General features: G+C 39.7%; 1 protein-coding gene across 6 annotated transcripts in view; it reads left to right on the top strand.

Moving 5' to 3' along the window:
- Positions 1–25,360, top strand: part of ntm (neurotrimin) — a 253,225-nt gene that overhangs the window by 173,771 nt on the left and 54,094 nt on the right. For 3 of the 6 annotated variants that reach the window (XM_044140620.1, XM_044140619.1, XM_044140621.1), the window contains exon 2: positions 5,937–6,027. In XM_044140620.1, the coding sequence (XP_043996555.1) occupies positions 5,937–6,027 (91 nt within the window). Of the gene's footprint in view, positions 1–5,473; positions 6,028–25,360 lie in introns of those variants that run through there. The other 3 variants (XM_044140614.1, XM_044140615.1, XM_044140618.1) reach the window with 3 other exon arrangements.

Consider the following 25,360-nt stretch of genomic DNA (forward strand, 5'->3'; position numbering starts at 1 on the left):
GCATCACCATCCTCAAACATGTCTGACACTGAGAGAGCTAAAGAGCTAAATCATTTCCCTGTGTGTTTGTCACACTGAACAGCCACAGATCATCAACAGAAGCTCACAACCCCATATTTATTTTTTAGAAGTCTTTCCTAACAAGATATGTTCTAATTGAAATCAACTCTGTCTTAGTGCAGAAGGCATCTGAGCAGAACCTCCAAATTCATATCAACGGTTCCAGATTCATGGATTAAAGGTTATCTTCTTTTTATTTGCCAGTCAAATGGAAAGTCGGTATTACACGTACATCAACTATGAACTATATTTATTTGATCTTTTTTTTTTCTTTCTACTCTGTTTGTTGTGTTTAGCAGTGGGGGTAACGGCGATTCTGAATGTAGTCAGTTTTAGACCCGATTTCTTTCATCTAAAAGGGAAGAAAGTGAGTCTGAACATCTCAGGCACACATCACTTTACTCATCCATAAACCATCACCATGTTTGCTTCAGACGTGTCTCCTGCTTCCCTTTTTCTCTCATCTGTGAACGAGACCCTGAGATACTTAAAACTCCTCTAACCATAGAAACTCTTATCCCAAAGCAGAATGCAAGAGGATTGGATCAAAAAGTTCCTCTATGTCTTTAACGAAAGTAGTTTGAATTGAAAAATTAAGTACATGTGTGTGATTTGGTGCTAATTTATATAAAAACGTGGTCAGATTTAACAACAAAAATATGCAGTTAGTTGCATCGGTTCATTAGTTAGACACATTTTTGCTGATTTTAAGCTTCTGTCTGGATTGAGTTGATTAGCGTGTATTCAGCTCACTTTTTACATGAACTGAACATGTTTACCTTTTCCTGAATTTACAAATGCATAAATGAACTAACCTAAACTGAAGTGAACATGACTGTACTACTAAGGATTCACGTCAAGGGCAATTGGCAGCTACATAATCAGTAACAGTGAGGATAACAAGAATATATATATTTTATTTTAGTTTTCTTTTTACCCAAATGGCCTTATTGTCCACTAATGCGATACACTGCTGGAAAAAAGCGGAACCTAAAATGATACATCCAGGCCAAGGACCTGACAGGGTCTGTGTGACGACTCTAAGTGCTGCAGTTCTCTTCCCTCCTCTCGCTCATATGCTTCCCTCTTGAAGAGACTCGGCTGGGGCCTGTCATCTCTGCTGATGCTTATTGTTGGTCTGGCATATAGGAGCACTTAAAAGCGTGAGGCCCTCACATTTCAGAGGAAAGCACTTTTATTTGTTCCATTGTGTGATCATTGCAATCATGTGCACCTAAATGCACCGCACAATTCCCGCGAAATGGTAAAAGTCGTCTCTGGGAACAAAGCAGTCCGGCTGACATGGACGCTTGAATAGCTTTGTACAGATAATCAGCATGTTATATTTCTGGTCTTGGGCAGACCATGTATTTATGTATGTATTTAATTTTGCAAGATCTTTTTTTTTCTTTTTAACTGAACTTGTTCTCCAAAATGAGGTGAAAACCAGTTCCAAGCAATTGAGTTGTTCCTAGAAATAAAAACTGTTTCAGTTCTGATTTTTGGTTTTAAAAAAAGTAAGTGAAAGCTAGATAGAACAGCCTCAATATGCAACACTTTGAAATTTATCAAGACAACCATGTGAATAAAATATGGCTATTTGGCAATTGCACCTTCAGAAGAGCACACACTTGTTAAAAGGTCAGATTTTCCCATTGTGAAATAATGAGACTAAAACATTTCAAACCCTTTCCAGTTATCATGTGACATTATATGTCTTTAATTTAATCTTCAGCTTTCTAGCAGCCCCCTATCAAAAATTTAACCCACCTAATAGATGTGTCTATTAGAGCTAATAAATGCTCACAAAACAGAACGCCGCAGTTACTGCAGCAATTGATTTTTAAAGGTTGACCACTGGACTACATTTAAATCACAGGCCTACTTTTTTTTTTTTATTATTTTTTGGCCAATATTTATGAAAGAGAGCGATTGCAAAACAAGATAGTTATCACCCTTATTAAAATGAACATGTTTTCAGAGACAATTGAGATTTAGATCAGGATGCCAGACAGAAATTGTCGATTGTTCTCTCAGTGAAAATATCAAAAGCTCATTAGACAAACAACAGCATGAACCATGTGAGCAGGGATTTTAGACCTGAAAGGGTGACAACCGCAGCATCCTCTTGGACAAACTGTGAGCAATTAATCAGCTGGTTTGCTTCTTATCTCAAAGGTAGAGAACAAAATGTTTAGAACTACGGTAAGCAGTAAACACCAAAAAAAACCTGGAACATCGTCTTGTGCGAGTTGCTGTTTAATGTTTACATATGATGTTCGAACCAGCTGTAAAATGCTGATGCTGATGACACAATCATTATATATCGGCTGAAACTGCTGCAGCAGAGAGATTAACAGATGACATAAAATGCATATCAGGATGTCCTTAAAAGCAGATGTTACATACTCCATGAGAGACCTAAAGTGTCCAGGCATGAAATTGCATTTTAACATTCGTCTTCCTGCGTAACTGGATGGAACCAGGATCCATTGGATCAAAATTGTTAATATGAACAGTTACGAAAACCAATGAGAAGACATGTTTCAGTTCAGATTTTTTTTTTCCTCCAAAGGAAAAACAAACAAAAAAAATCCTTGAAAAGCATATTTTCCTCCATCTTGATATTTTTTTTATCACTTACTCTTAGAGGGGAGACTTTTTAAATGTGAACATTTTTTATTTATTTTTTGGCTAGAATTTTCCTGCATGTCACAAAGACGAACACAAAAAGAAATACACCAGGAGGATCAGCACATGACAGCTGAAGAGTGCACTCGCTTCCAAGCACCCTTCAACTAGTCGGCTTTAGCAGCAGAAGTGACACACGATTCCACTTCACCTCTAGTAGAAATAATAATAAAAAAACAGTAGTTTGAAATTTATTCAATGATGAGGTGAAAAGGTGGGTACAGCAAAACCATCATAAGAATTGCCAAAGAAGCAACTATGTAATACGTCTGATTTATTTTGACTTCATGAGAAGGTGCAATTCTATGACAGATTTTAGGTGATTTCTTCAGATATTTAAAGATCTTACAGGCATTTTTTGTATCTTTACCAAATATAAGACTAATTATCCAAACTTGTTTATGTCACTACTGTAAGCCCACTGTGACATGTAGCATGTTGTTGTTGACACCACTACAGTGTCGTCACACGCACTGACTGCTAGACAAATAACCTTCACACTGAACATGACTCACTGGCTTAAAATAGGCAGCTCACCTGCACGACTGTGCATGGTACAAAGCAATTGCTTCCTGTTCTCGTGTCCTGAGCAGATCGCCTCACTTCTCCGGCACAATTTCCACCAACAGCCACGACAACCACTGGCCCCGTTTCCCTTTTTCTCGATGTTGCCTTTACGGGACATGCATGTTTTTGTTAAGTTACTCTTCTTATTATGTTCGAAGTCATATTCATCTGAGGCAATAAAGAAAAGGTTTTTAATTTTGCGAGGAGATATTAACTGATCATTTGTGCCAGTTCAACTCGCATCACTCAAGAGATGTTCTACAGACTCATTATTTCATAAAATAAATAACTGAGGAATTGTGACTCACTGTTCTTTATAACCTGTCCTCAGTTTGTTCATTTCTGTGCAGATGTTTTATTGAAGCACAGAGAAATTTCAGTGAGTTTTTTAGGATTTAATATCCTGATTAGTCCCTTATAATCTGGAGTTTTTTCTTCTTCCTTTTTCCTTTTTTTTTTTTTGCTTTTCTCCACTCCTTAGAAGAGTGACAACTGTCTTTAGCGTCTTCTGCTTCAGAGCAGTCTCTCTTAATAGAGCGATGGACTCTTATGTGTTTTGATAATCATTTCCAGATTGACTGAAATTAAAAATAGCTTCTTAGAGATCACTTTGAGTGTTGTTCCTCCTCGTTCCACACTGATGGGACATCTCAGGAGCGGCAAACTGCCTCAACACTTTTATTTTTTACAGACACACTGAGGACAATTGAATCAATGCGCTTGATTAGCACCATTTGACTTCCTACAAACCCACGTAGTCCAGTGGCGCACAGGTGGAGATTTCCCACACTGCATCTGAAGTTTTCATAAGTCTTTTTTTTTTTTTTTTTTTCAAACACATCTCATGTGCTTGTATCCTTAAGTTGATTGACTGATAAAATGACCCAATTTGCAGAGGGAAAACTTTGAGGTGGCTGTCATGTTGTACAGGTGCAGAGTAATGAAAGGTTCAATCATAGAGAGACGATGCAGTCAGATGTGTGTCTGAGACTGAATAAAGATCACCAGAGAGACAAGGGATGCCTTGCAGGCACATGGAGAAACACCAATGGACTTTCAGCTGGGGGGTCAGATGTTAGATCTGCGTGAGGCTGGCCGGTTGTTTTGTGACCCTTACTTGGGTGTAAACATCATTCAGCCGCTGTGAAACTCTGGCCAGTGCTGGCAGCGCTGTCCGATGAGTCCCCAAGGCTTCCCCTGCATTCGATAACTCTGTGACTGTCAAGAGCTCTGGTACCTGTCTGGAAGACGGCTGTGCAGGTCTGAGGCCTAAACATGTTCCCCATGGAGGGGAGTGGGAAACCTTTGTCAATGGAATTCATGCGCACCAGTGGACAGAAGTACAACAATAATAATAACAATAATAATAATAATAATAATATCTGAAAACAAAACAAAAATTTAGAATAAGGTATAGTTCTCCCTTTAAAATGAACTATTTCCTTTGAACAAAAGGAATCTTTGAACATTAGGATTTGATTCAATTCTTACCTATTTGTGCCTTTCTTCATGTATTGTCTCTAAATTTTGAACAAAATTTAGTGAATGCGCCTAAAATACTTGATGCACACGAATAGTGCGTCATTACACATCCATTTTCTGTTCATCCTTGTCCCTAATGAGGGTCAGGAGGGTTGCTGTTTTCTATCTCCAGCTACCAGGCGAGAGGTGGGGTCACCCTGGACAGGTCGCCAGTCTGTCACAGGGCACCTAGTGACACACACTCACACCTAGGGAGAATTTAGAGAGACCAATTAACCCGACAGTCATGTTTTTGGACTGTGGGTGGAAGCCGGAGAACCCAGAGGGAACCCTCCATGCAGAAAGACCCCGGGGCCGGGAATCGAACCCAGGACCTTCTTGCTGCAAGGCAACAGCTCTACCAACTGCGCCACTGTGCAGCCCATTACACATTATATGCATGTAATTGTTTGTTACATAACACTTCCCCTTTGACTCTGTGTTTGGCGCAAGCAGAAACAGAAAGCGCTGAGCCAACAAAAGAAACAGAAGATCTGTTGGAGACGAAGAGAATCGGGAACTTGGCATCTCTCTCTCCTTTAACACCCCTGAGCCCCCCACCCCCGCCCCCCACTCTCCCGCCCCCCCTCCTCGCATTCAGCGCTAGATTAACCGCCTGTGTGATCCACGATCCTCATAGACGCACTGAAGGGATTTGCGCTTATTGTTTGGAATTTCTTTTAATAAAGAAAGAAAGAGAGAGAGAGAGAGAGAAAAAACAACTGGAGAGAAAAGCGCGCTTTGCTTTCGAATGACAGCAAACAGTAAGAGTGTATGTTCCCTGACAGACAGACAGGCTCTGGGTGTGTGTGCGTGCGTGTGTGTGTGTGGTGTGCGCACCGCGACTACCTGCACACGGATTTGGATTAGGACTAATGAACTGGGGTTGAATTATCTCCTCTGGGCTGTTGACCAGACGCTTCGTCGTCTCGCTGTGGGAGTTCTTTTTTTATTTTTTCCATCTTTTTTTTTTTTTCCTTCCTTTTCGGATTTTGACGTCCGGATTTTGACGATGCCCGTCCGGACATCTTCTGTCGCTTTTCCCAAATGCTCACTTCTGGTGTCGCTGAGGATTTTGCTTCTTGTGCTTCACGCAGGGTCTCCGGTCTACAGCCAGGGGGATTCTCAGTCCGACAACAAAGTGATGGACAACATCACTGTCCGACAAGGAGAGACGGTCTTCCTCAGGTAAGCGCAGATGAAGTGATCTAGCAACGTGGACCTGCACTGTTGACGTGTGTTTTTGCTGCTGGCTCTCGTTTCGGAGTTGTGTGTGTTGAAGTTGCGCGCTGCCTGCGGGCTTCACCCGAAGGGATCGACGTGAAGAGAAGCGCAACTTAACAGGTTGCCTCTTCTTCTTCTTTGTTTTTTTTATCATGAAGCAACCTCGGTTTTAAAAGGGGGGAGCGGGATTCTGCGGGATTAGTGCCAGAAAGAACATTGAACGCGGAACTAATAGCCTGCTTCTAATCTCTGACAGCTGTCAGCCACACTCTTGGCTGCTTTTGCAACTAATGCAGAGTTTCGTCGGGGGAGATGATTGTTTTCTGTGAAGACAAACAGCTGTCTAGTAAGGCAGTTTGGTCAGCGAGCAATACTGACCAGAGCTGACCTTTCCCCTTCTCTGCGCTCTGAGGAAGGTTTACTGCACTCACAGGGATTTAGGTTGTGCCCAAGTGCCGCTGGGCTTTGGTGAGCAGTGATCACAACAGTCTCACTTTAACAGTAGACGTTAATGTTCATTTATCTGTTATAAGTCTCTCGAAGCAACACAGCGAGACAAACGAGGGGTGCAAAGTTAGAACAAATAAATAAACCATGAACGTCACAAAAAGCTACATTGGTTGAACAGTTCAAATTACGAGAGATGGTTGCCATCACTACTAAAAATGTGTGGAAAAAGTCATGAAAGAAGATCATTCATTTCATGTCGGTGAGAAAGATTTTGGCCGTCAGGATTTTTTTTTCCCCGCTCCTCCATGATTACTTGCAAAACCGAATATTCCAGTGGTGTGAATAGTTTTGTAGCTATTCAGTCTGCAGAATCAATTTAATACACAAATTGGAAACTTTCTTATATACCTCTTCAGAACACTGCTGTTCAGAAAACAAGCTGCCCAGTGTTACCTTTATTCCTGTCATTTAACAGGAAATTGGTTCCATTTTGAACAATATGTTTCCTCAAATGAAATAAACTTTTTGAACTACACAGTTTGAAGGGGCTAATAAAAGTCATTATTTTTCTTTTACCCCTGCTTTCCTGCTCTCATTACACTTTTGACATATGTACACACCCCATCCCCCCACCCACACACGCATACACACACACACACACACACACACATACATATATATTCTGCTGTCGTCGTCCTTCTTGGTGGGGTCAGTCCACCTGTACTTCCCCTTACTCTGTGAGCGGCTCGACTATTTGTGAAAAACTCAGACTGTAGTTGCTTGACTTCTGCATTAAAAGGAGCCAGTTTCTGGCAAGAATTCGGTCTGGACGTCTCCCAGTGGGAGCGGGCCTCAGGGCAGACCCACTTGATTAAATCACACTTCTGCTTTGGGAACGAGTCCCACCAACCGCATGAGCAGAAGGATGAAGTTGAGGGCAAAAAAAAATAAAATAAAAAGTTTCTGAACATCTGGGTTGGAAACCTGCAACCTGCACTCAGAAGGGCACTCTGGCATTATAGGTATTTGCTGCCGAGGTCAGATTTAAATACTGTGGTAATATTTATTAGTTAAGACTGTATTGGTGATTAGAACTGTTAGATTTAACTGCTAGAGTACAGATAATTGCTGCAAATGGCGGCCCTTAAAGCGAAAAGGCAAATATCTTTTCTATTTGTTTGAATGTTTGAAACAGACTGCAATAATTATTACACATTTGCTTTGTTTACAAATGTGTGCACTTAATGGCAAAGTTGCAGATACTTTTACAAATACATTACGCCGTAAGCATTTTGTGAATTATTGACTGGTTTGCATGAAGGGCTTGCTTTTCTTTTCTTTTTCTTTTTTTTATGGTCATAATGTCTGACTGACACATGCTGCAGGCAATTTGTAAGTACAACTCTCATTGTGATCAAGCTGCATTTTTAGTTTTTCAGCTTTAACCAAAGTCGCTGCAGAATCTGTTTTTACTACTTTACCGACGTGGAGATTCAGCCGGCTTCCTGCAACAGACCCAAAACAACTGTGCTAGAAAATGACTTAAACTTTAGAGTTCATTCAGAGTGTGATGCATCTGAAAAAAAAAAAAAAAAAATTAGCAATATTTTTTGCTGGCTGGAGAAAGGCAGACCTCGTGTGTTATGAGCAGAAGAAGTGAATTATATTTATTTCAGCTGAGGTATAATTAAATGGCACATTTAAATTCTGCATCACAATCAAGTAACTATATTGCATTCAGATGATATGAACATTTTGTACAATAACTTAAAAGAAACGTGACTTTGCGTTATAGCGCTGTCTGACACCTGGAAATGGATCTCTGTTTCTGTAGAGCAGCCACAGCCTGCTCTACAGATTTAAGGATTTAAAAAATAAATAAAAATTCATAAGTCGATCAAAGCAACACAACATTGTACAAACTTAAAAAAAATAAACAAAAAATGTTGAGATTGCATAATGCACCCTGCCTTCATGGTCAATAAAAGAAGGATTTTTATTGACCATGAAGTCCTGAGGAATTTTTACCTGCAATTTGTTTCCTAGGCAACAAACGAAGTCCGACTCTGTTGGAAGCTGCCAGCCTCCAATGCCCATATGTCACTGTGAAAACTAAGTGTATTAAGTTTAAAGTCCCGTTTTTCTTTGCTTTTGATTTGACCTGATTTTAACAAACAGCTGATGAACGGTTTATCTCAGTGGGAGCTCAGCTGTGAGAGCTCACCTAGCTACCCACTAGAACCGCACTAGCACACATGGTGCTCTGAATCACATAACAACGCCGCCAGCCAGTGTTCAACATCACTTTATTGAATTTTCACAATGAAGATAAGGATCTATTCATGAAGGCAGAATAAAAAAATGCTGAAACAATACGGCAGGGCAGAGACTCAGTGGCACCTAATCTGCATACAGGGCCAGAAGCGCTGCCAGCGACTGCAGAGAGTGAAACACACACAGACGACTGGTGCATTGGAATCACCAATGCCTTTGCATTCAGAATGGTGACTACTATGCTAAATGGAGGAGCAGGAGTGAGATCTGCTGTTTTATTCTGGTTTGCATGTTGAACATCCCGCTGCGTCGCCCCTCCGCTGACTGCTGCTCTTCCGTAAGTTTATGTTCATTAGAGAATTTAATATGTTATTCAGTTCTACGTTTGGAATTAAACCAGGTCGTTAGTATTGTGAAAGCAACTTCACTTTTCTATTGTCCAAAAAAATTACGCAAATTTGAAGTTACAAAAGTAAATTCACTCAATGGGAACTCCAGTTTAGAAAACTCATTTCTCGATAAAAAGCTGCTGAGCGAAGACCAGGTGGTTTTTCAGCTGTATTGAAATAGGTGTGTTTCACGAAACCGCAATCAAAACACTCACATGAACAACAACATGGGAGACAACAGGAAATAGTAGGTGGATGACGGTTTGTTTTTGTTTTTCACCGACAGTGGAAGCTCTCAGGTTCATGAAAGGTTACCTGTTACTCAAAAATGTTGAACCCGCAGCTCTTCTGTAAAATTGCCAATTGCAATTTTCCCAAATGCTGTACATGTAGGCGCTCTTCCTACAGCATACTGCTCCTATCTCTGAATAAGACCCTAACATCAACTGGGATGGCTGACAGCTAATGATAATTATAGGAATATATCGCAGTTGTTTACATTCGTCACTGCCATAATGTTTTCTGATTTAATGGGAACTCCGCAATTGTGAAATTTTTGGGGTTTTTTGCGGGGTGGGTTTTTTTGTTAGGATAAAGCTTTGCGTTATGCACATTTGTAACAGAAACACAGCTAGAGTCACACATGTGCACCAGAACTAGAGTTAGATTTAATATATTAGAATATTATTGAATAGTTCATTCATTTCCGTAAGTCAACTACCCAGATCAAACACAGTATTTAACTGAATTAAACAGACTGACATTTTCAACTCTTTATTTCTGCTTACTGTGATGATTTTCCAGTTACAGCTAATAAAAACACAACATTGAAGGTTGAAAGATTAAATTAGTCTAATTCAGAGAGGCATTTTAAATGGCTTACTATGTTACTATGTACTTCTCAAGCACGTCGTGCCATTTTATAGCGCAATCCAGAAACTATGTTGCAGTCAGGTTTTATAAAAATGCTGTATATATTAAAAAGTATATTTGACATTAAAATTTGAAGCTGCTTCTCTTTCCGTCATTCTGTCTTATGCAGAATGTCGTCGTCACAACATTGCTCCTTCATCATGCTGTTTACAACCGTTCTTAGGAGCGTTGGGCTGAGAAATAGTTTGTATCATAAGCTCTGCAGATGTGCAGCGCCACCAGCTGCTATCTAAGTGCTGCTGCTGCTACTCTGGAGGACCTTTGCGGGGAAGCCCTGGGCAGGGCGGAGCTCTGTGAAAGCAAGCAGCTACACACCCCGAATGGTTGCCCTGGCAGATGATGATAATTATAGGAATATAGATTTAATGATTCTTCAAACATAGATGGAAGAATCAAAGCAACAGTGACGTCATAAAGTGATGCAAACCTATAAAAACAGCTGTTATTTGTTATTTTATCTGCCGAACAAACCTCATCAGAAATCAGATTCTAATTTATTGAACGTGACTGAAGATTTTATTTTTTGTTCACACTCAGCAATTAACATTTAAACTATGTGCTCAGTGAACAGGCTGACTACCAGCAGCAGAAGTGTGAAGGATGAAAATTTACTGCAAAATCAGGATCAAGTGTAATTGGCATCATTATAGGCAGAATGTGAACCTGACTTTGCCAGAGGTGTAAGATTAAAATGGGAAATGTGTGATTTTACTATAAATGTATGACCACAGGGTAGTTTGAGTATCTATCTGGAATTTATCCCAGATGTTTTAGTCAAAGACTAATGGAGATGCCTCTTCTACCACTATGCCACACACCACTCCATAAAGGAACTATAATGTTACTTTTCGATTCTTCCTCTGGTCTTAGGCATATCTTCGATCTATCTGCATGAAAAGGGCTGACACAGTAAAACACGGAAATTAATACTTGATAGTGAAAGATGAGGCGAGTCTTTTGGACAACACCTTTTTGTCTCATCCCAGTCTTGCAGACGGCATGTTGGAAGATGAAATTCCTCAGTAGTTCATGTATACTGTGGCCCGCATGCAAGCAAAGGTTTTACTGTTGTCAAAACGTAGGATGTACCAGACCAAGATTCATAGCAGGGGAGCGAGCAGAAATCAGAATCGCCTTTCTGAGAACACATGTGAGATAATATTACCAGACCAGAGTGGAAGAGTCCGACTGATTGAATGTTTATCTGATACTTTATACTCGCTAGAGAGGCTTCAATGTCATGACTTCATCCAACCGGCTTACTTACAGACATTTTAGCAGAACCGTTGTATTCAAGTTACTTTGATTGTCCTTGTAGTGTTTGTAATTTAATCTGAACGTGACAAGATGAACGGATTTAATTTGAATTAGTTTCAATTTGATTTGGACCAAGATGACCAGCTGGTAGCAGTTGTTCTAATATGTATGAAAGAACTGTTTTAAAAGTCTGTTTTGGCAACACAAAGCAATTTTTGACATTTTCCACATCATGCCTACTGCCACGTGACTGAAGCAGAAAAAAAGCTTTCTGTATAGAGCACAAAAGACAGGATCAAAAGTACTACGTGAGTGATGAAGGAGCACATTTTTCACTTAAAATGAGTAAACAGACAATGCAGTTTGGACTTGTTTGTTTAATCAAACACAGAATTGTATCTTGAGGGGTACATGAGAAAATGGTGAAGAGAGGTGGCGTCTCCATGGTGATCTGGTTTGGATTCTTGCCTCACAGCTCGGAGGTTCTCAGCTCCAGCTTGGGTGGTGCTTTTTGGATTTCCTATGAATGCATAAGTCTTAAAATATAAACTGTCTGTTAGTGTAAAACATTAGAAAAAATTATTCAACTGCTTGGAAATGTTATGTTGCTCAGGACTGTATGAAAAACTTCTAACCTTTTTCTGGCTATCTGAAGGTCTGTTTGAATTACCGCAATAATTTCCATTTGCTAAACATCAGAGCAATGAATCAGACAATGTATTCGTTTTAAAAAAATATTTCCTTAGCCTCTCAATTTCACAATTTCTATCTTTCTTTCACATATGTATCAGATGATTGGTGTCACCGCACACAACTTTGGGCAACGCAAATGCTTTTTTGAGTTAAATGGATGCACTCTTGGATGTACGTTAAGGCAACACTGTCATCAGGAGAATGTCAAAACAAATCAGAGAAGATATGAGGAAGAGAATAGTGGATCTTATTCTGTTTTTTTTTTCCATGGGTACAAATTTCAAAAGTCTAAAGGTGCCTCGTTCATCTGTTCAAATATTTGTATGACATTTTAAATGGCGTGTAGATTTTTACCCATCATCCCGTGTGTCCCCGGAGAGGAACATGTGCTGATATGAAGTGTGTATGTCAGCCACAGAACAAAAGCAAAAAATCTTGTAAGGTCATTATTCACAGCGAAAGGAGCCCTGTTCCAGTTTGGGCTGAAAGGCCAGTACGACGGGAAAAAAAACATTATTGCAAAAGCGTGACACATATTGAGAATGCAGGTTACAGACGTGCAAACGTACAAGGCCTTATTTTTTTACTGACAGGAAATGTCAGATGAAACTAAAATTCAGTTGTTTGGTCACAAGGAGCCGTCCAGCCATTACCTAAACTAGTTTACTCAAGGAGGTTTTTGGCTGGTGTGGCTCTCCAGAGGTCTCTTCTGTCTTGTCGAATTTAAAAAGATATAGGTTTTTACCAGACCAGAGTGGAAGAGTCTGACTGATTGAATGTTTATCTGATACTTTATACTCGCTGGAGAGGCTTCAATGTCATGACTTCACCCAACCGGCTTACTTACAGACATTTTAGCAGAATCGTTGTATTCAAGTTACTTTGATTTCGGACCGACATAGTCGGGTATCCGACCATGTCGGTCCGAAAAGCCACAACATGTTAACAATGACTCAGTCTGCCTGATCATCCATCTGTTGAACTTGCAACCTGTCCAGGGTGTAACCCACCTCTCACCCGTTGACCACTGGAGATAGGCACCAGCCCCTTCAAGGATTAGCTTGTTGGATAATGTATGGACAGACAGGTACAGTCTTCAAAACATGCGTCTAGTCTGCCAAAGTGATTGAAATGTATCAGGAATTACTGATTTATTTATCTGAATATCATCCGCATACCTGTGGAGGCTTACTCCATGTGGTCTAAGTTTATGAACTAGAAGCATGTAGTAAAGAGAATAGACCCGAGCACTAAACCCTGTGGTACTCCACAAATAATTCTGGAGCACGAAATAAATTTATCATTACCTTGAAAAAACTGGAATCGGGTATCAGGTCTTTCTCAGACAATGTTGAGACGAATGTACCAAAAGGAGCCCTGGGATTTAACAGGACAAATACAGACACATGAGAGAAGGATACCCTAAAGAATTTGAATCAAAATCACACAGTTTACAAGTAATTCTTCCAAAATAAAAGTAATGGATGTAAGACTCAGAATATTTCAAAATCTCTAAAAATTGTTTCTCTCATTATTCTCACATTTAGCAAGTAGAAATGATTTTGCCTACTCTGATTCCAAGTACTGGAGATATTCAATGAGAATCATTCGGTTGCATTCTTTTTAATAGTGTAGGGACATGTGTAGTTTCAGCTGTCGCTCTTTTGTAGCTTTCCTGAAACGTTTGGGGCCTGATCTTCTAAAGGTTTTTGCATTTAGAAGACATATAAAATTATGTCCATACCGGATCTACAAACAATACATAAACAGAATTGGGTCAGCAAGTGAGGAGAACTACAAGGGCAAAACATTTTTGGTGTGTCTGCCTTCACGAATAAGCAAAACACAGAGCATGCTGATCATCAGATAGCATGAGTTAAATGGATGCACATTTAATAATGCACATTAGTTTAATACAGATGTTTAGAGTCTTTTTGAGATTGACTTTTAGATGTTTTCACTACTGGGCTCTATCACGTTGTATTCTTATTTAGATTAAATGCATAATCATTATTATTTTTATCATTTATTATACCCCCAATACCACGGCTTTTAACATCAACCTGCTTTTATAGCCTCTCTGCTCTCCAATAGCTTTCATGATGACACAGGAAATCTTTAGTAATCGAGGAAGGCCTGCAGAATCTATACACACGTGTCCCATTGCAAATCAAATCTTTGTGGATCATGTGCACCCTCCAAACTTCTGCAGTTTGTCTTTGCTCATGCAATGCAGCGCTCCTTATTTGGAATCTCTGTAGATCAGGGCCCCACTACTGTCCTTTCATGTTTGCCACATAAAAGGACGGTAACTTGAATAAATCAGAGGCATGTTTAATTTTTGAAGGCACACCGTACTCCGCTAGACGAAGGAAAAGACAAAACGCCTCCCGAGGCTGCATGTAATGAATGTCGCCACCCCGGCCAAAGTTGGCTGACAGCCTCATGAGACACTTATCAGCCTGCGCAGACCATGTCGGTCCAAAAAGCCACAACATGTTAACAATGACTCAGTCTGCCTGATCATCCATCTGTTATTCAGGTTTTCTGCTTCATGTCAAAGCTTTTGTTCCCATGAGCAACATGCATGCTTTCATTTGCCCTGATATTTCTTTTGTTTCTTTGTTCGTTACATTAATGAATTTGTGTTCCTTACGTCAGCACGCAGTCAGTCAGCCAGAACTTCCTTCCCTGCTGTTTTCCAACCCTTTCTTGTAGCTGAAGCATCTGTCTTTCAAAGAGGACATGCATTTTATTCTTAAAACGTCATGAGCCAAGATCGGAAAGCAGTCATATGAATTGAGGATGGCAACAATTTTTTTTCGATAATTCCCTTTTTTTCCCCACCTCTCTATCGCCTGGCTGCCATCCACTCCCACCTATTTATTGTCTTTTCAACTGAAATGTATCAGTGACGTTTTCAGCATCAAAACATGAAGATTCCAGTTAGCTACTATACAATTTTACCAACTGACTTCAGTGCTGTTCATTCCAATAGAGTACTTCCATCCATCCATCCATTTTCTTACACCCTTCTTCCCTAATGGGGTCAGGAGGGTCGCTGGTGTCTATCTCCAGCAGCGTCCCGGGCGAGAGGCGGGGTTCACCCTGGACAGGTCGCCAGTCTGTCGCAGGGCAACACAAAGACATACAACCAGTCACACACACACACACACACACACACACACACTCACACCTAGGGAGAATTTAGAGAAACCAATTAACCTGACAGTCATGTTTTTGGACTGTGGAAGGAAGCTGGAGAACCCGGAGAGAACCCACCATGCACAGGGAGAACATGCAAACTCCATGCAGAAAGACCCGGGCCAGGAATCGAACCCTTCTTGCTGCAAGGCAACAGCTCTACCAACTGCGCCACTGTGCATCCCCCAATAGAGTACTTGCAAAACAGATGTCTAACTTAGTTAAGAAAATAATGGCTGGGTTCTCGTTGTTGACAGTCTTACAGTTCCGTGTTCAGTGGATGTAATGATGATTATCCACCGTGTTTCCATCATGCTGTAGCAAACCTATAGGAACTGTTCTGATTATCTACAACATGAAACAGAAGCCTGATGGCTCTCTTCATGCTTCTATAAACGTAGAGGGCACAGACAGCTGACCTCCAATGATGGGGTGTAATATCTGTTGTTGGCAGATAATCTTGTTGCTCCCAAGGGGACTAAATGAATCAGCTCATCCCACACCGATCGTATCGCTTTTGCTTCTGATTAATCTGGAAAACAGATCAGCACCATGGTCGTTGTGTTTCTGCAACATTTCTGAGCAGATTTTTTTTGGTCTACAGGCCACATTGTCTTGTTTGGCATGGCCGTTGAACGACTCTCTCAATAATTTATTTGTCTCAGGACAAAGCTAATCAAAAGGAAGAAGATATTTTCAATTGAAATTTTTATTTAAACTTGTAGAACAAACAATGCAGTTTGATAAAAGGAATTCAAAACCTTCAGTCTCATAATAGGATGAAACATTTTGAAGTTTGTGCACTAAAAACACAACAGCTTGAAAGAACTTTCTTTCCAATTAGCCTTGGTTCTTGATATTTTATTTAGTTCCTCAGTGGTTTGAGTCCAGTAGTCATTGTCAGAGCACTGTGATAAGTTAGGTCTGATATGTGGGGTTTGACAGTACTTGCCCTCTAGATGGACAGTCTTGCAAAGCCCTATTGGGACAAAACTGGTTGGTTCTGGGTTGGCTTGCCATCTCCCCCATCAGGGAGAATTTCAGGTTCCAATGGGTTTTCTTTTGTTTTAGCTTTTATGCACCTCACGTTGAATTCAATTCAATTCAATTCAGTTTATTTATACAGCGCCAATTCACAACTATAATTTGTGAGTCAAGAACCACCCAAAGTTTGGATTGTCTTATTGATCATAAGAAGTTACTGTCTTGAGTTGTTTTTTTTGTTGTTTTTTTTGTAGATTTTCCTTTTCTCAAAGGGCTACCATTTTAGTTTATTTATGTGGTTCTCAAATAAGTAACCAAAACTAAAAGCAGCAGACCATATCAAACCACTACATAAAAGAAATCCCTGAAGACGACCTTCACTCTGAATTCCAAATCAGGAACAAGGAATCATCCTGCATTCTTGTTCTACATCCCTGTTTGTAAGAAATATTACTTAAAGTGTGAGCATGTGTTAACATCTTACACCCTAAGCGAGCCGAGGTCACATGGCAGCTGGACCCACCGGTGGGTCCGTCGGGTTCTAGAGGTTAATGCATGCTGAGAAATGTACATTCGATAAATTTGTGTGTCTGCACTTTTTTCATCTATTAGAAGTATCATTAGAGACAACTGACTCTGGTGCCATATGTAGAACATTTTTGATCAAATGTTAAAAGCTTTACGGTTTCATTAAAGATTATGGTTCCTGAGATCATTTTACTCTTCCCAAGTACGCTGGACTAATCATGTTTCTGTTGAAGATTGTTTTGCTAATGAACCTTTCAGATTTGAGTATCATATTAGACGATCTGTCAAGAAATATGAAAGAGACACTACAGGACATTTTCAATAAAAAAAATTGAGAATGTGCACATTCATGATGAAGTTATGAGCCAGACTCTATAACCTTAGACAACCTCATGGATAAAGTGTGTTCAGTGTTGTCAAAATTGTCGATATCTACAGTAATGTTGTCACCAGTGATGTCAGTAACGCGTTACTTAGTAATTTAGTTACTAAGTAACAAACTAGCAAAGACAGGGAGAGGGGAGAAGGGATTTTAAAAGGGGTTCCAAAATCCTATCTAGAGTTTTGTTAAAACTAAAAAGTCACTTTTAATGTAACTTAGTTCCTTTCCAAATCAAGTAATCACTAATCTAACTAAGCTACTTTTTCAAGGAGTAATGAGTAATCCGATTAAAGTTACTTTTTCAAAGTAACTATGCCATCACTGGTTGTCACTATGTTAAAATGAAAAAATCAGATGTTGAAGCCATAAACAAAACGACCAGCACTAAACATTTAGAATTATACAAACTTGTCAAAATTTGAACCAAGTTGGTCACCAACTGCAGGGCTACAGGCCAATCCTCGTCTCCGCACCGCCATGCTCCCCTGAACATACATGACAACCCAGACAACAGCTCTCGGCTAAATCATCATTTCAAGCTCCTCCGTAATGCTAGAGTACATGGTAGACAATTATTAATCCTCCCCGCAGAAGATATCCAAGAATGACCGAAACCAATGTATGGTAGATGTATCATGAGATGTTTTCCGTCGCTGAGCTATTATCTTCCTAATTGCTTGTGGGCCTGCAAGTCAAACTTTACAGTACTTTTCAGTTAGGAAAAGAGAGGAATAATTATGTACAAGATGTGTTGCTGGGTCCATTGGAAATTGTACTCCGGTTAAGACTGTAATTTTTCCAATAGCCTTTTCCCATAGATTAATTACCTCTGGACAATCCCACGTCATGTGCATAAAAGAGCCAATGGTTCCTTGGGGGCCAAAACGAGCCATATGATCAGAGACTAATCCCATTTGATGTCTTATTCTCTGCATTATACATGCATGTTCTATGAAAGATTTCAGATGTATAAATCTGTCAGTGGGGGTTCTTAGAAACATTTAGGACGCCATCCCAAATGGATTCCCAGTCTAACTCCTTCCCTTGTCACATCTCTGCCCAATCATTCCTGATGTAGGAGTGCATTTCTCAGAATTGTGACTAATTTGTTAGGAGACGTTTGTATCCATTTGCCTCTTTACCCTTCCATACCGCAGCAGTTTTGGACATTCCTTGCTTGATTTAGTCTCTTGCCTCAGGGCAAGTTGCGCCCACCAGGCATCACTTCATAACTGCAGGGCTACAGGCTGATAACGGAGTACTACTAATATTTAACTGATGTCTTTTGCTTTTGCTGACCAATGTTGCTGTTTAATATGTTGCTGTTGTAAATAAGGATGATTTATCGACCTACACTTAAAATGAGAAATAAACATCAGCGTCGACTTTTAAAATGCTTCACCAGGGTTGTGGCGCTACAGTGTTGCTCTGTTGCTCAGCTCGGATAAGGCCTTGCCAACATTGTTCGACTTCACCAGTTTTCTCCAGACAGCCTCCTTGATTTGGCCATTCAATTAAAAACTGGACATTCTTACAGCAGATTAAAGCTGTTAGCACTAATTCATTGTTTCATCCTCAGCCATGATTGATCAAGTTGTGCTAAGGGAGCCGAGCATTTCTGTTTGTATCTGCTGCTGTTACACATTGTATGTCAGTCTGGGAAGATTTAAAACAATTTAATGGAATTGAGTAAAGCAAACCACCCCCCACCCCCCAAAAAAACCTCATGTTTTTGGTACTGATTATACCAAGGTATTAGATATTTTATCAACCCTGCTCTGCAGCATACTGTTAGCAGACGTAATTGTAACATAAAACTTATATGTTGGTTTCATTTAGCAGCAGATGGGGTGGAAATGTACTGTGGACCCTCTGTGTTTGTGGTAGTTTAGAAACAAGTATTTCAGCTCTCCAAGCTGCATTTTCTTTTGAATGTTTTAGAAGTTTACGGTTAATTCTTGTAGGCTTTGATGTAACCCACAGCTGTAAAACGCAATCTGTTGAAATATTTTATTGTCGTATTTCACACCAGGCCGCTACAGGGTTTGCACTGGAAGTCGAAGTAAAAAGAAGTCATGAGATATGGGCGGAGAAATGTTGCATAGATGACAGGAAAGACTGTTGGTGTAAAGTGTTAGAAAATGATTTGCTAACTGTTGCATTTAGCATTTCTCATTTAGTCGTATCCTAGACAAGTTTCACCCTCACCATGTATAAAAGAGCTGCTTCTGTTGCTCATAAAATGGATAAGATTTGGAGCTTACAACAGATTGCTTCCGTCTTTTAGAAGTATATTGGGAAATTAAGAAGTATTGGTCTCTGAGAGCTAATAATACCTGGAATGTGTGTACAGAGTTTGATGTTTTGTCGATCAGCAATTATATATCCATAATCGACTGACCTGGAAATCAAAGATCTCATCAAGTCATGCCGGTGTGAGACCTTCTGCCTCAGTAGCAGAACTAACCAGACCCATTTGTGGTTTACAGTTGTGTCAGTGATATTAACTGACTATTGTAATACTGCAGGACTTTTCATTCTTCTACCTTTTCCATTATCTGTGGTCCACTGGTTTTAATCCATCCGTTTTGTATGGATATAACCTTATACAGAGTCAGAGAACCTGGGTTGGCTGAACAAGTTGATACCCGTCATCAAAGTATCATTGAACATGACAAAAGAAACCCTGAGTGTATTGAGCTGGCTTTGTAGTTCAGGCCTCTGGCAGAGAGAATCTGAAGAAAAGAATCAGAAAAATAAAAACTTCCCAGCAACCACATATGGAGTGTAACAAGAAATAAAACTCATAATTTAAATATCTGGTTCGTTATTAACAAATGTTGAGAACATTTTTGGCTACTCTAACTTTTTTAATCTGTAGAAAAAGGAAGTGGTTGATTTACTAATTTAATCAAAGACTTCAGAAAAAAATAGCATTTTTCCTGAAAAAACGTTAGAATCTCCCCTACCCTCTAATGACCAGCCTCCCTGCTCTTGCTGTAATCCTTTGCTGTAACCATTTACATCTCCGTCTACATCAGCCATCTTAGACGTTTCAGCTGGTTCCTTTCCTGTTTCCAGTCACCTTTCAAAATCTGCATTAGATTCAATTAATGTTTGACTCTGCACAGAAATGTCCATTTTCTAATTCACACTTGTGATGGATTTATTGGTGTGTTTTGGCTCCGTGTCAGAAATCCTATGAGCGGCTTTCAGCTGGTAAAGGCTGAAATGACGTTCTTTCCACTTCTTGATAATGACTCCAATGGTGCTCACTGGAAAATTCAGACGTTTAAAAATGCAGCAAAAACCTTGGCCAATAGTGGTTTTTTTTCTTTGCTTTTACTAGTCATGATAAAATTATGATCAATACTTTGCTAGTTATTATAGTTATTTAGCACTTTGTTTATAGTAATTTATTTCAATCTCCATCTTTGCTTGTTTCATTCTATACATCAAATACATTCAGATTTTTTATCTATATCCTAATTGATGGACTAACTTGTTTTCTTTTTCTTTTTCCATCCATCCATTTTCTTACACCCTTGTTGTTGCTGGTTCCTCTCCAGCTAACGTTCCGGGCGAGAGGCGGGTTCACCCTGGACAGGTCGCCAGTCTGTCGAGGGCAACACAGAGACATACAGGACACACAACCATTCACACCTAGGGAGAATTTAGAGAGACCAATTAACCTGACAGTCATGTTTTTGGACTGTGGGAGGAAGCCGGAGAACCCGGAGAGAACCCACCATGGTAAAGGCTGAGAACATCTTTCCATGCAGAAAGACTCCGGGCCGGAAAATTCAGGACCTTCTGTTTAAAATGGCAGCAAAAAAGGGCTGCCACTGTGGGTTTTCTTTGCTTTTAGTAGTTGTGATAAACATATGATCAATACTTTGCTAGTTATTATAGTTATTTAGCACTTTGTTTATAGTAATTTATTTCAATCTCCATCCCACCTGTTGTACACTCAGTGCTCTGGAGGCATTTAGTGGCCCATTTTCTTACTCTATCCTAATTGATGGACTAAAACTTGTTGAAAAGTTCCATGATGAGATGTCTAATGCTGTGTGTGTTGCTGGCCTCTCCAGCTTAAGTGCTTGCATGGCAAAGAGGTAATGGAATTATGGACAGGTCGCCAGTCTGTCGAGGGCATGCCTACAAAAGATTTTACTAACAGGACCCCCAATTCTCCTGTTCAGCTCTCACAACATTATCAATGACAGTCCAATTCTTTCGGAGAGTGATGAAGAAGTTGTCTTATTTTTCCGCATGTGATTGAGAAACCGGAAGCTATCTTGTCTAATAAAGCATGATAGTTGACGACCAGACACACGGCTGGGATCCAGATCCCTTTAGCAACTTTTCTCGTTTGCACTCTGTGGGTAAAACATCTGTTCAGGTTCAGAGCAGGCTGAGTTTGGCTTGGACTTTTCTGTTTAGCTTTTGAGGGTCAGAAACATCTCTCACATCAGCAAGCACTTTCTGTTGCACTTTAAATGTCACAGTATGAAGACTTTGTTATATTCTGGTCACAATGTTAAACAAAAACTCTAATGTTTCACCATGAATGAAAGGTTTAATGAGACCTGATCAATAGAAAACTTGCATCCTACAGATCCAAACTGTTACTCAGTGCTTTTTCTCTCTTTCAAATCTCAGCTTTCTACACTTTTTGAGCTTTTCTGGCATTCATAAATTTTTTCTTGAGAAATATTTTCAGTCTTACAGATTTCTGATTGATTTTAAACTTTAAACATATGCACGCGGTCAGATGAATCTGTCTGAGAGTCTACAAACCGATTAAGGGAATTAACTTTTTTAAAAATCTCTAATTATCTCAGTGGTTCTTGCAGATTCAGGACATTATACAATTCCATCCACAATCATTTATTAAGGCCAATTACATGCGGGAGACAACTTAAAGTTTAAGGTGTTCCCACAAAGTATTTGACACAATTCTGTAAAGGTGTTCAATATGGATTTCCTGCTTTATTCCAACTTTTAACCAATGATGTCATGTTTGAACTAATTTGCTTTCATTTCTCAGTATTATTTGCGTTGCTGTTGTCATCTCGTTGGAATTTTATTCAAAATAAAATATTAAAAAGTCAAATCAAATCTAAAATTAAATCTAAACTTAAACCAAGTAGCTCCCGGGCTGCTGCCATTCTCAGGAAGACAAGATTTATCTTTTTTACTGTGTTTTTATCGCAGATAAGGAGCAGAGTTTGAAGATAAAAAAACAAACAAACAACTCAGTCAAATATCAGATTTTATTGATTTTCAAACTTTACAAAACTATAATCAGATGAATCTGTCTGTCTACACCCGCATGGGGATGCTTTTTTCAGGTCTGACAGGATCACAAGAGTCTGGTTCTTGCAGATTCAGGAAGACAATTCCATCCACAATCATTTATTGTGAAATGAACATTTTGAGCAGGGAATGCTGGGAACAGCATCTCGTTAACCTCAAGTTCATTCTTCATACCTTCTGCTTTGATATAGCTGTTGCTTGATGTAACCCCCCTGACTCGTTTTTCTTCACAATGTCGGCTCTTATCATTTCTTTTGTAAAATAGGCCAGCGTGTGCTGCTGTTTTAATTTCAAGCTTATTAAAAAAAGGAGGATGAAATTGAGGGAGAGTATTAAAGGGTAGAATTAGCATGTAGAGACAATCCTCTGTGAAATTACTTCAGCAAAGGGCAGCTGGTGTTACCGTTAAATCTGCACTGTGTCTTCCAGTTCCACTGTTTACCTGTTTCCCTTCAGCATTAATTAACCCGCCGCTCACTTCTCATCTCGTCTCCAATCGCTGCGAAATCAGACCAGCCGTTCGAATCACTTGGCAATCCAGATTTTATCTCACTGTCTCAGATCCCCTGTGGCAAAATCAGCTAAACCTGACATGTAATATTGGTAAATAAGGCAAGATATCTCTTTAAAGCACATATGTCAGAGTCAAGGCCCGCGGGCCACATCCGGCCCGCGAGAAGATTTTTTACGGCCCCTGGGATGATCTTGATTTATTATTAGAACCGGCCCGCAGACCGCAGCAAGCCGGCACCCCGTCTGAAAAAAAATATCTTCCTTATTTGAACTGTAAGTAGTTCTTTAAATGTTCTGTGAGATGATGTACTTACCCATGTATCCATAACAACCGAACTTTCAATATCCACCTTAACCCGATACTTGCTGGAAAGTGCAACGTCTCCCCTTTCAGAAACCCTTGGAATTTTCCCACTTAGCGCTACGTGTGGCGGAATTACGGTACTGCAAATTTAGATAGATTTTTGCACTTTATTTTATTGTATTTCAATCCAATTATATTTTAAAAATATTTCAGTTGTGTCTGTTGAAAATTAAAGATTACTGACAGAGCCATAAGAAAATATTGCTTTATTTATCTGATCATATTGGAATATATTTGTTAGGTTTTCAGTAGGTTCAATTAGGTTCACTAGACTATAGTCATTTAAAAAAATTTCAATGAACATTCTAAACCTGACATGTAATATTGGTAAATAAGGCAAGATATCTCTTTAAAGCTTCGATCCAGAAAGCGCTGTGTTTGCTAATGTTCAAACAGGAAGTGATGTATGTTGTATACATTCAGATTCCTGATCTATCTGCTGACAATGTTTCTGCTTGGTTTCTATACATGCCCATAATCAAGTAATTCTTGTCATTTTAGACTTTAGGAACTTTGTGAAACATAGCAGCTGGTTTTATGCCTGATAAAAAGTGGAAGCCTTAGTTTATTTTTTAAAATTTATGTGTTTTTTCTTTTCTTTTTATTGATTGTCTGAGGATCTATGCCAAACTAACTCTTAGGTTAAGTTTATCTTTTACTAGTTAGTATTATTGGCCATAAGCAACTTTTCTCTGAGGTTAAAGTTGGTGTCTGATTATTATTATTTTTTTTGCTTGTTTCACTGTCTGAATGTACGAGCTGGTTCTCTGAATCATTAATTATGTCACTTCATTTGTGTTTTTCCACCTAAAAAGCTCAGTTTGTCTAACAGTTTGAAAGCTGAATGGAAATTCGACAGAATTTTCTCTGTCACAAAAGCCGCGGAAAACACCTGGCAGCCTGAGATGAGATGAAATTATTTTCAGAAAGCTCAGGTAGTAATAAACCTGTTTATTTCTGATCAGATTAATTGTTGCCGTTTTGTGGCATCAATAGGCACTTTTACAAGCAGTCGAATATTACAATGTAGGGACTAGTTGACTACGTTAGCTTGTTAATTTTAGTCTCCGTCATCTGCTCCTTTTATAAAAGTCATTAAGAACTCCGCGTGTCAAAACTGAAAGGAAACCTTTTTAAATTACCGGATAGTTATTGAGCTTTTCAGCGCTGGTGTTGCACCACGAAGCGGATATATTTTCAGATATATAAAATAATCTCTCCAGAGTGTTCCAAGTGCAGACCGTACTCTGCCTGAGTTGGCTTTCCTCCCCGCTCTGATTCGTTGTGTGGTATTCATGGATAGGATCTTAAGGCACAAAGCGGCTCAAATGAGCTTCCTCCTTAGAGAGGCCCGACTCAGCCTTAGAGATAAGGTAGGAAGACCTCAGTTATCCTCCGCTGCATCGAAGTCACTCGAGGTGGCTTTAAGCATCTGATCAAGATGCGTGATGGGTGAATCCCCTGTGGAGCTTTCTGGACTCATCAAACTGCAGCGGGACCCTTGGGCAGACCCAGAACTTGCTAGAAGGACTCTGTTTCCCTTCTGGCCTGGAAAACACCCTCAGATCCTGACCTGAGAGCACCGCTGAGGACCAGAGTGTCTGGACTTGCCAGGGAGGGATGGAAGGATGGAGGCAGACAGACAGACAGACAGACAGACAGACAGACAGACAGACAGACAGACAGACAGACAGACAGACAGACAGACAGACAGACAGACAGACAGACAGACAGACAGATCAATAGATAGATAGAATATGACCATGTCTTTATTGCAGATGAGGAACAGAACTCTTTTTTTTTATTTACATCTAGTGCATTTAGGGTATTTTTTCTGCTGTTTGGTGTTGCTGTTTCAGCTTCCACTTTTATTTATTTGCATATTAGTTTCTTTCATAGAGTCTTTGTATTTTTAAAGCTGGTATTTCTGGAGGTGAAGCTCTAACATGCAACACAGCGGCAGCTTGGAGTGGTCTACCTCATCTCACCCTGTTGGTTTAAAGACCG

Source organism: Gambusia affinis, linkage group LG15, assembly GCF_019740435.1.
Source record: "Gambusia affinis linkage group LG15, SWU_Gaff_1.0, whole genome shotgun sequence".
NCBI classification, from domain to species: Eukaryota; Metazoa; Chordata; class Actinopteri; order Cyprinodontiformes; family Poeciliidae; genus Gambusia; species Gambusia affinis.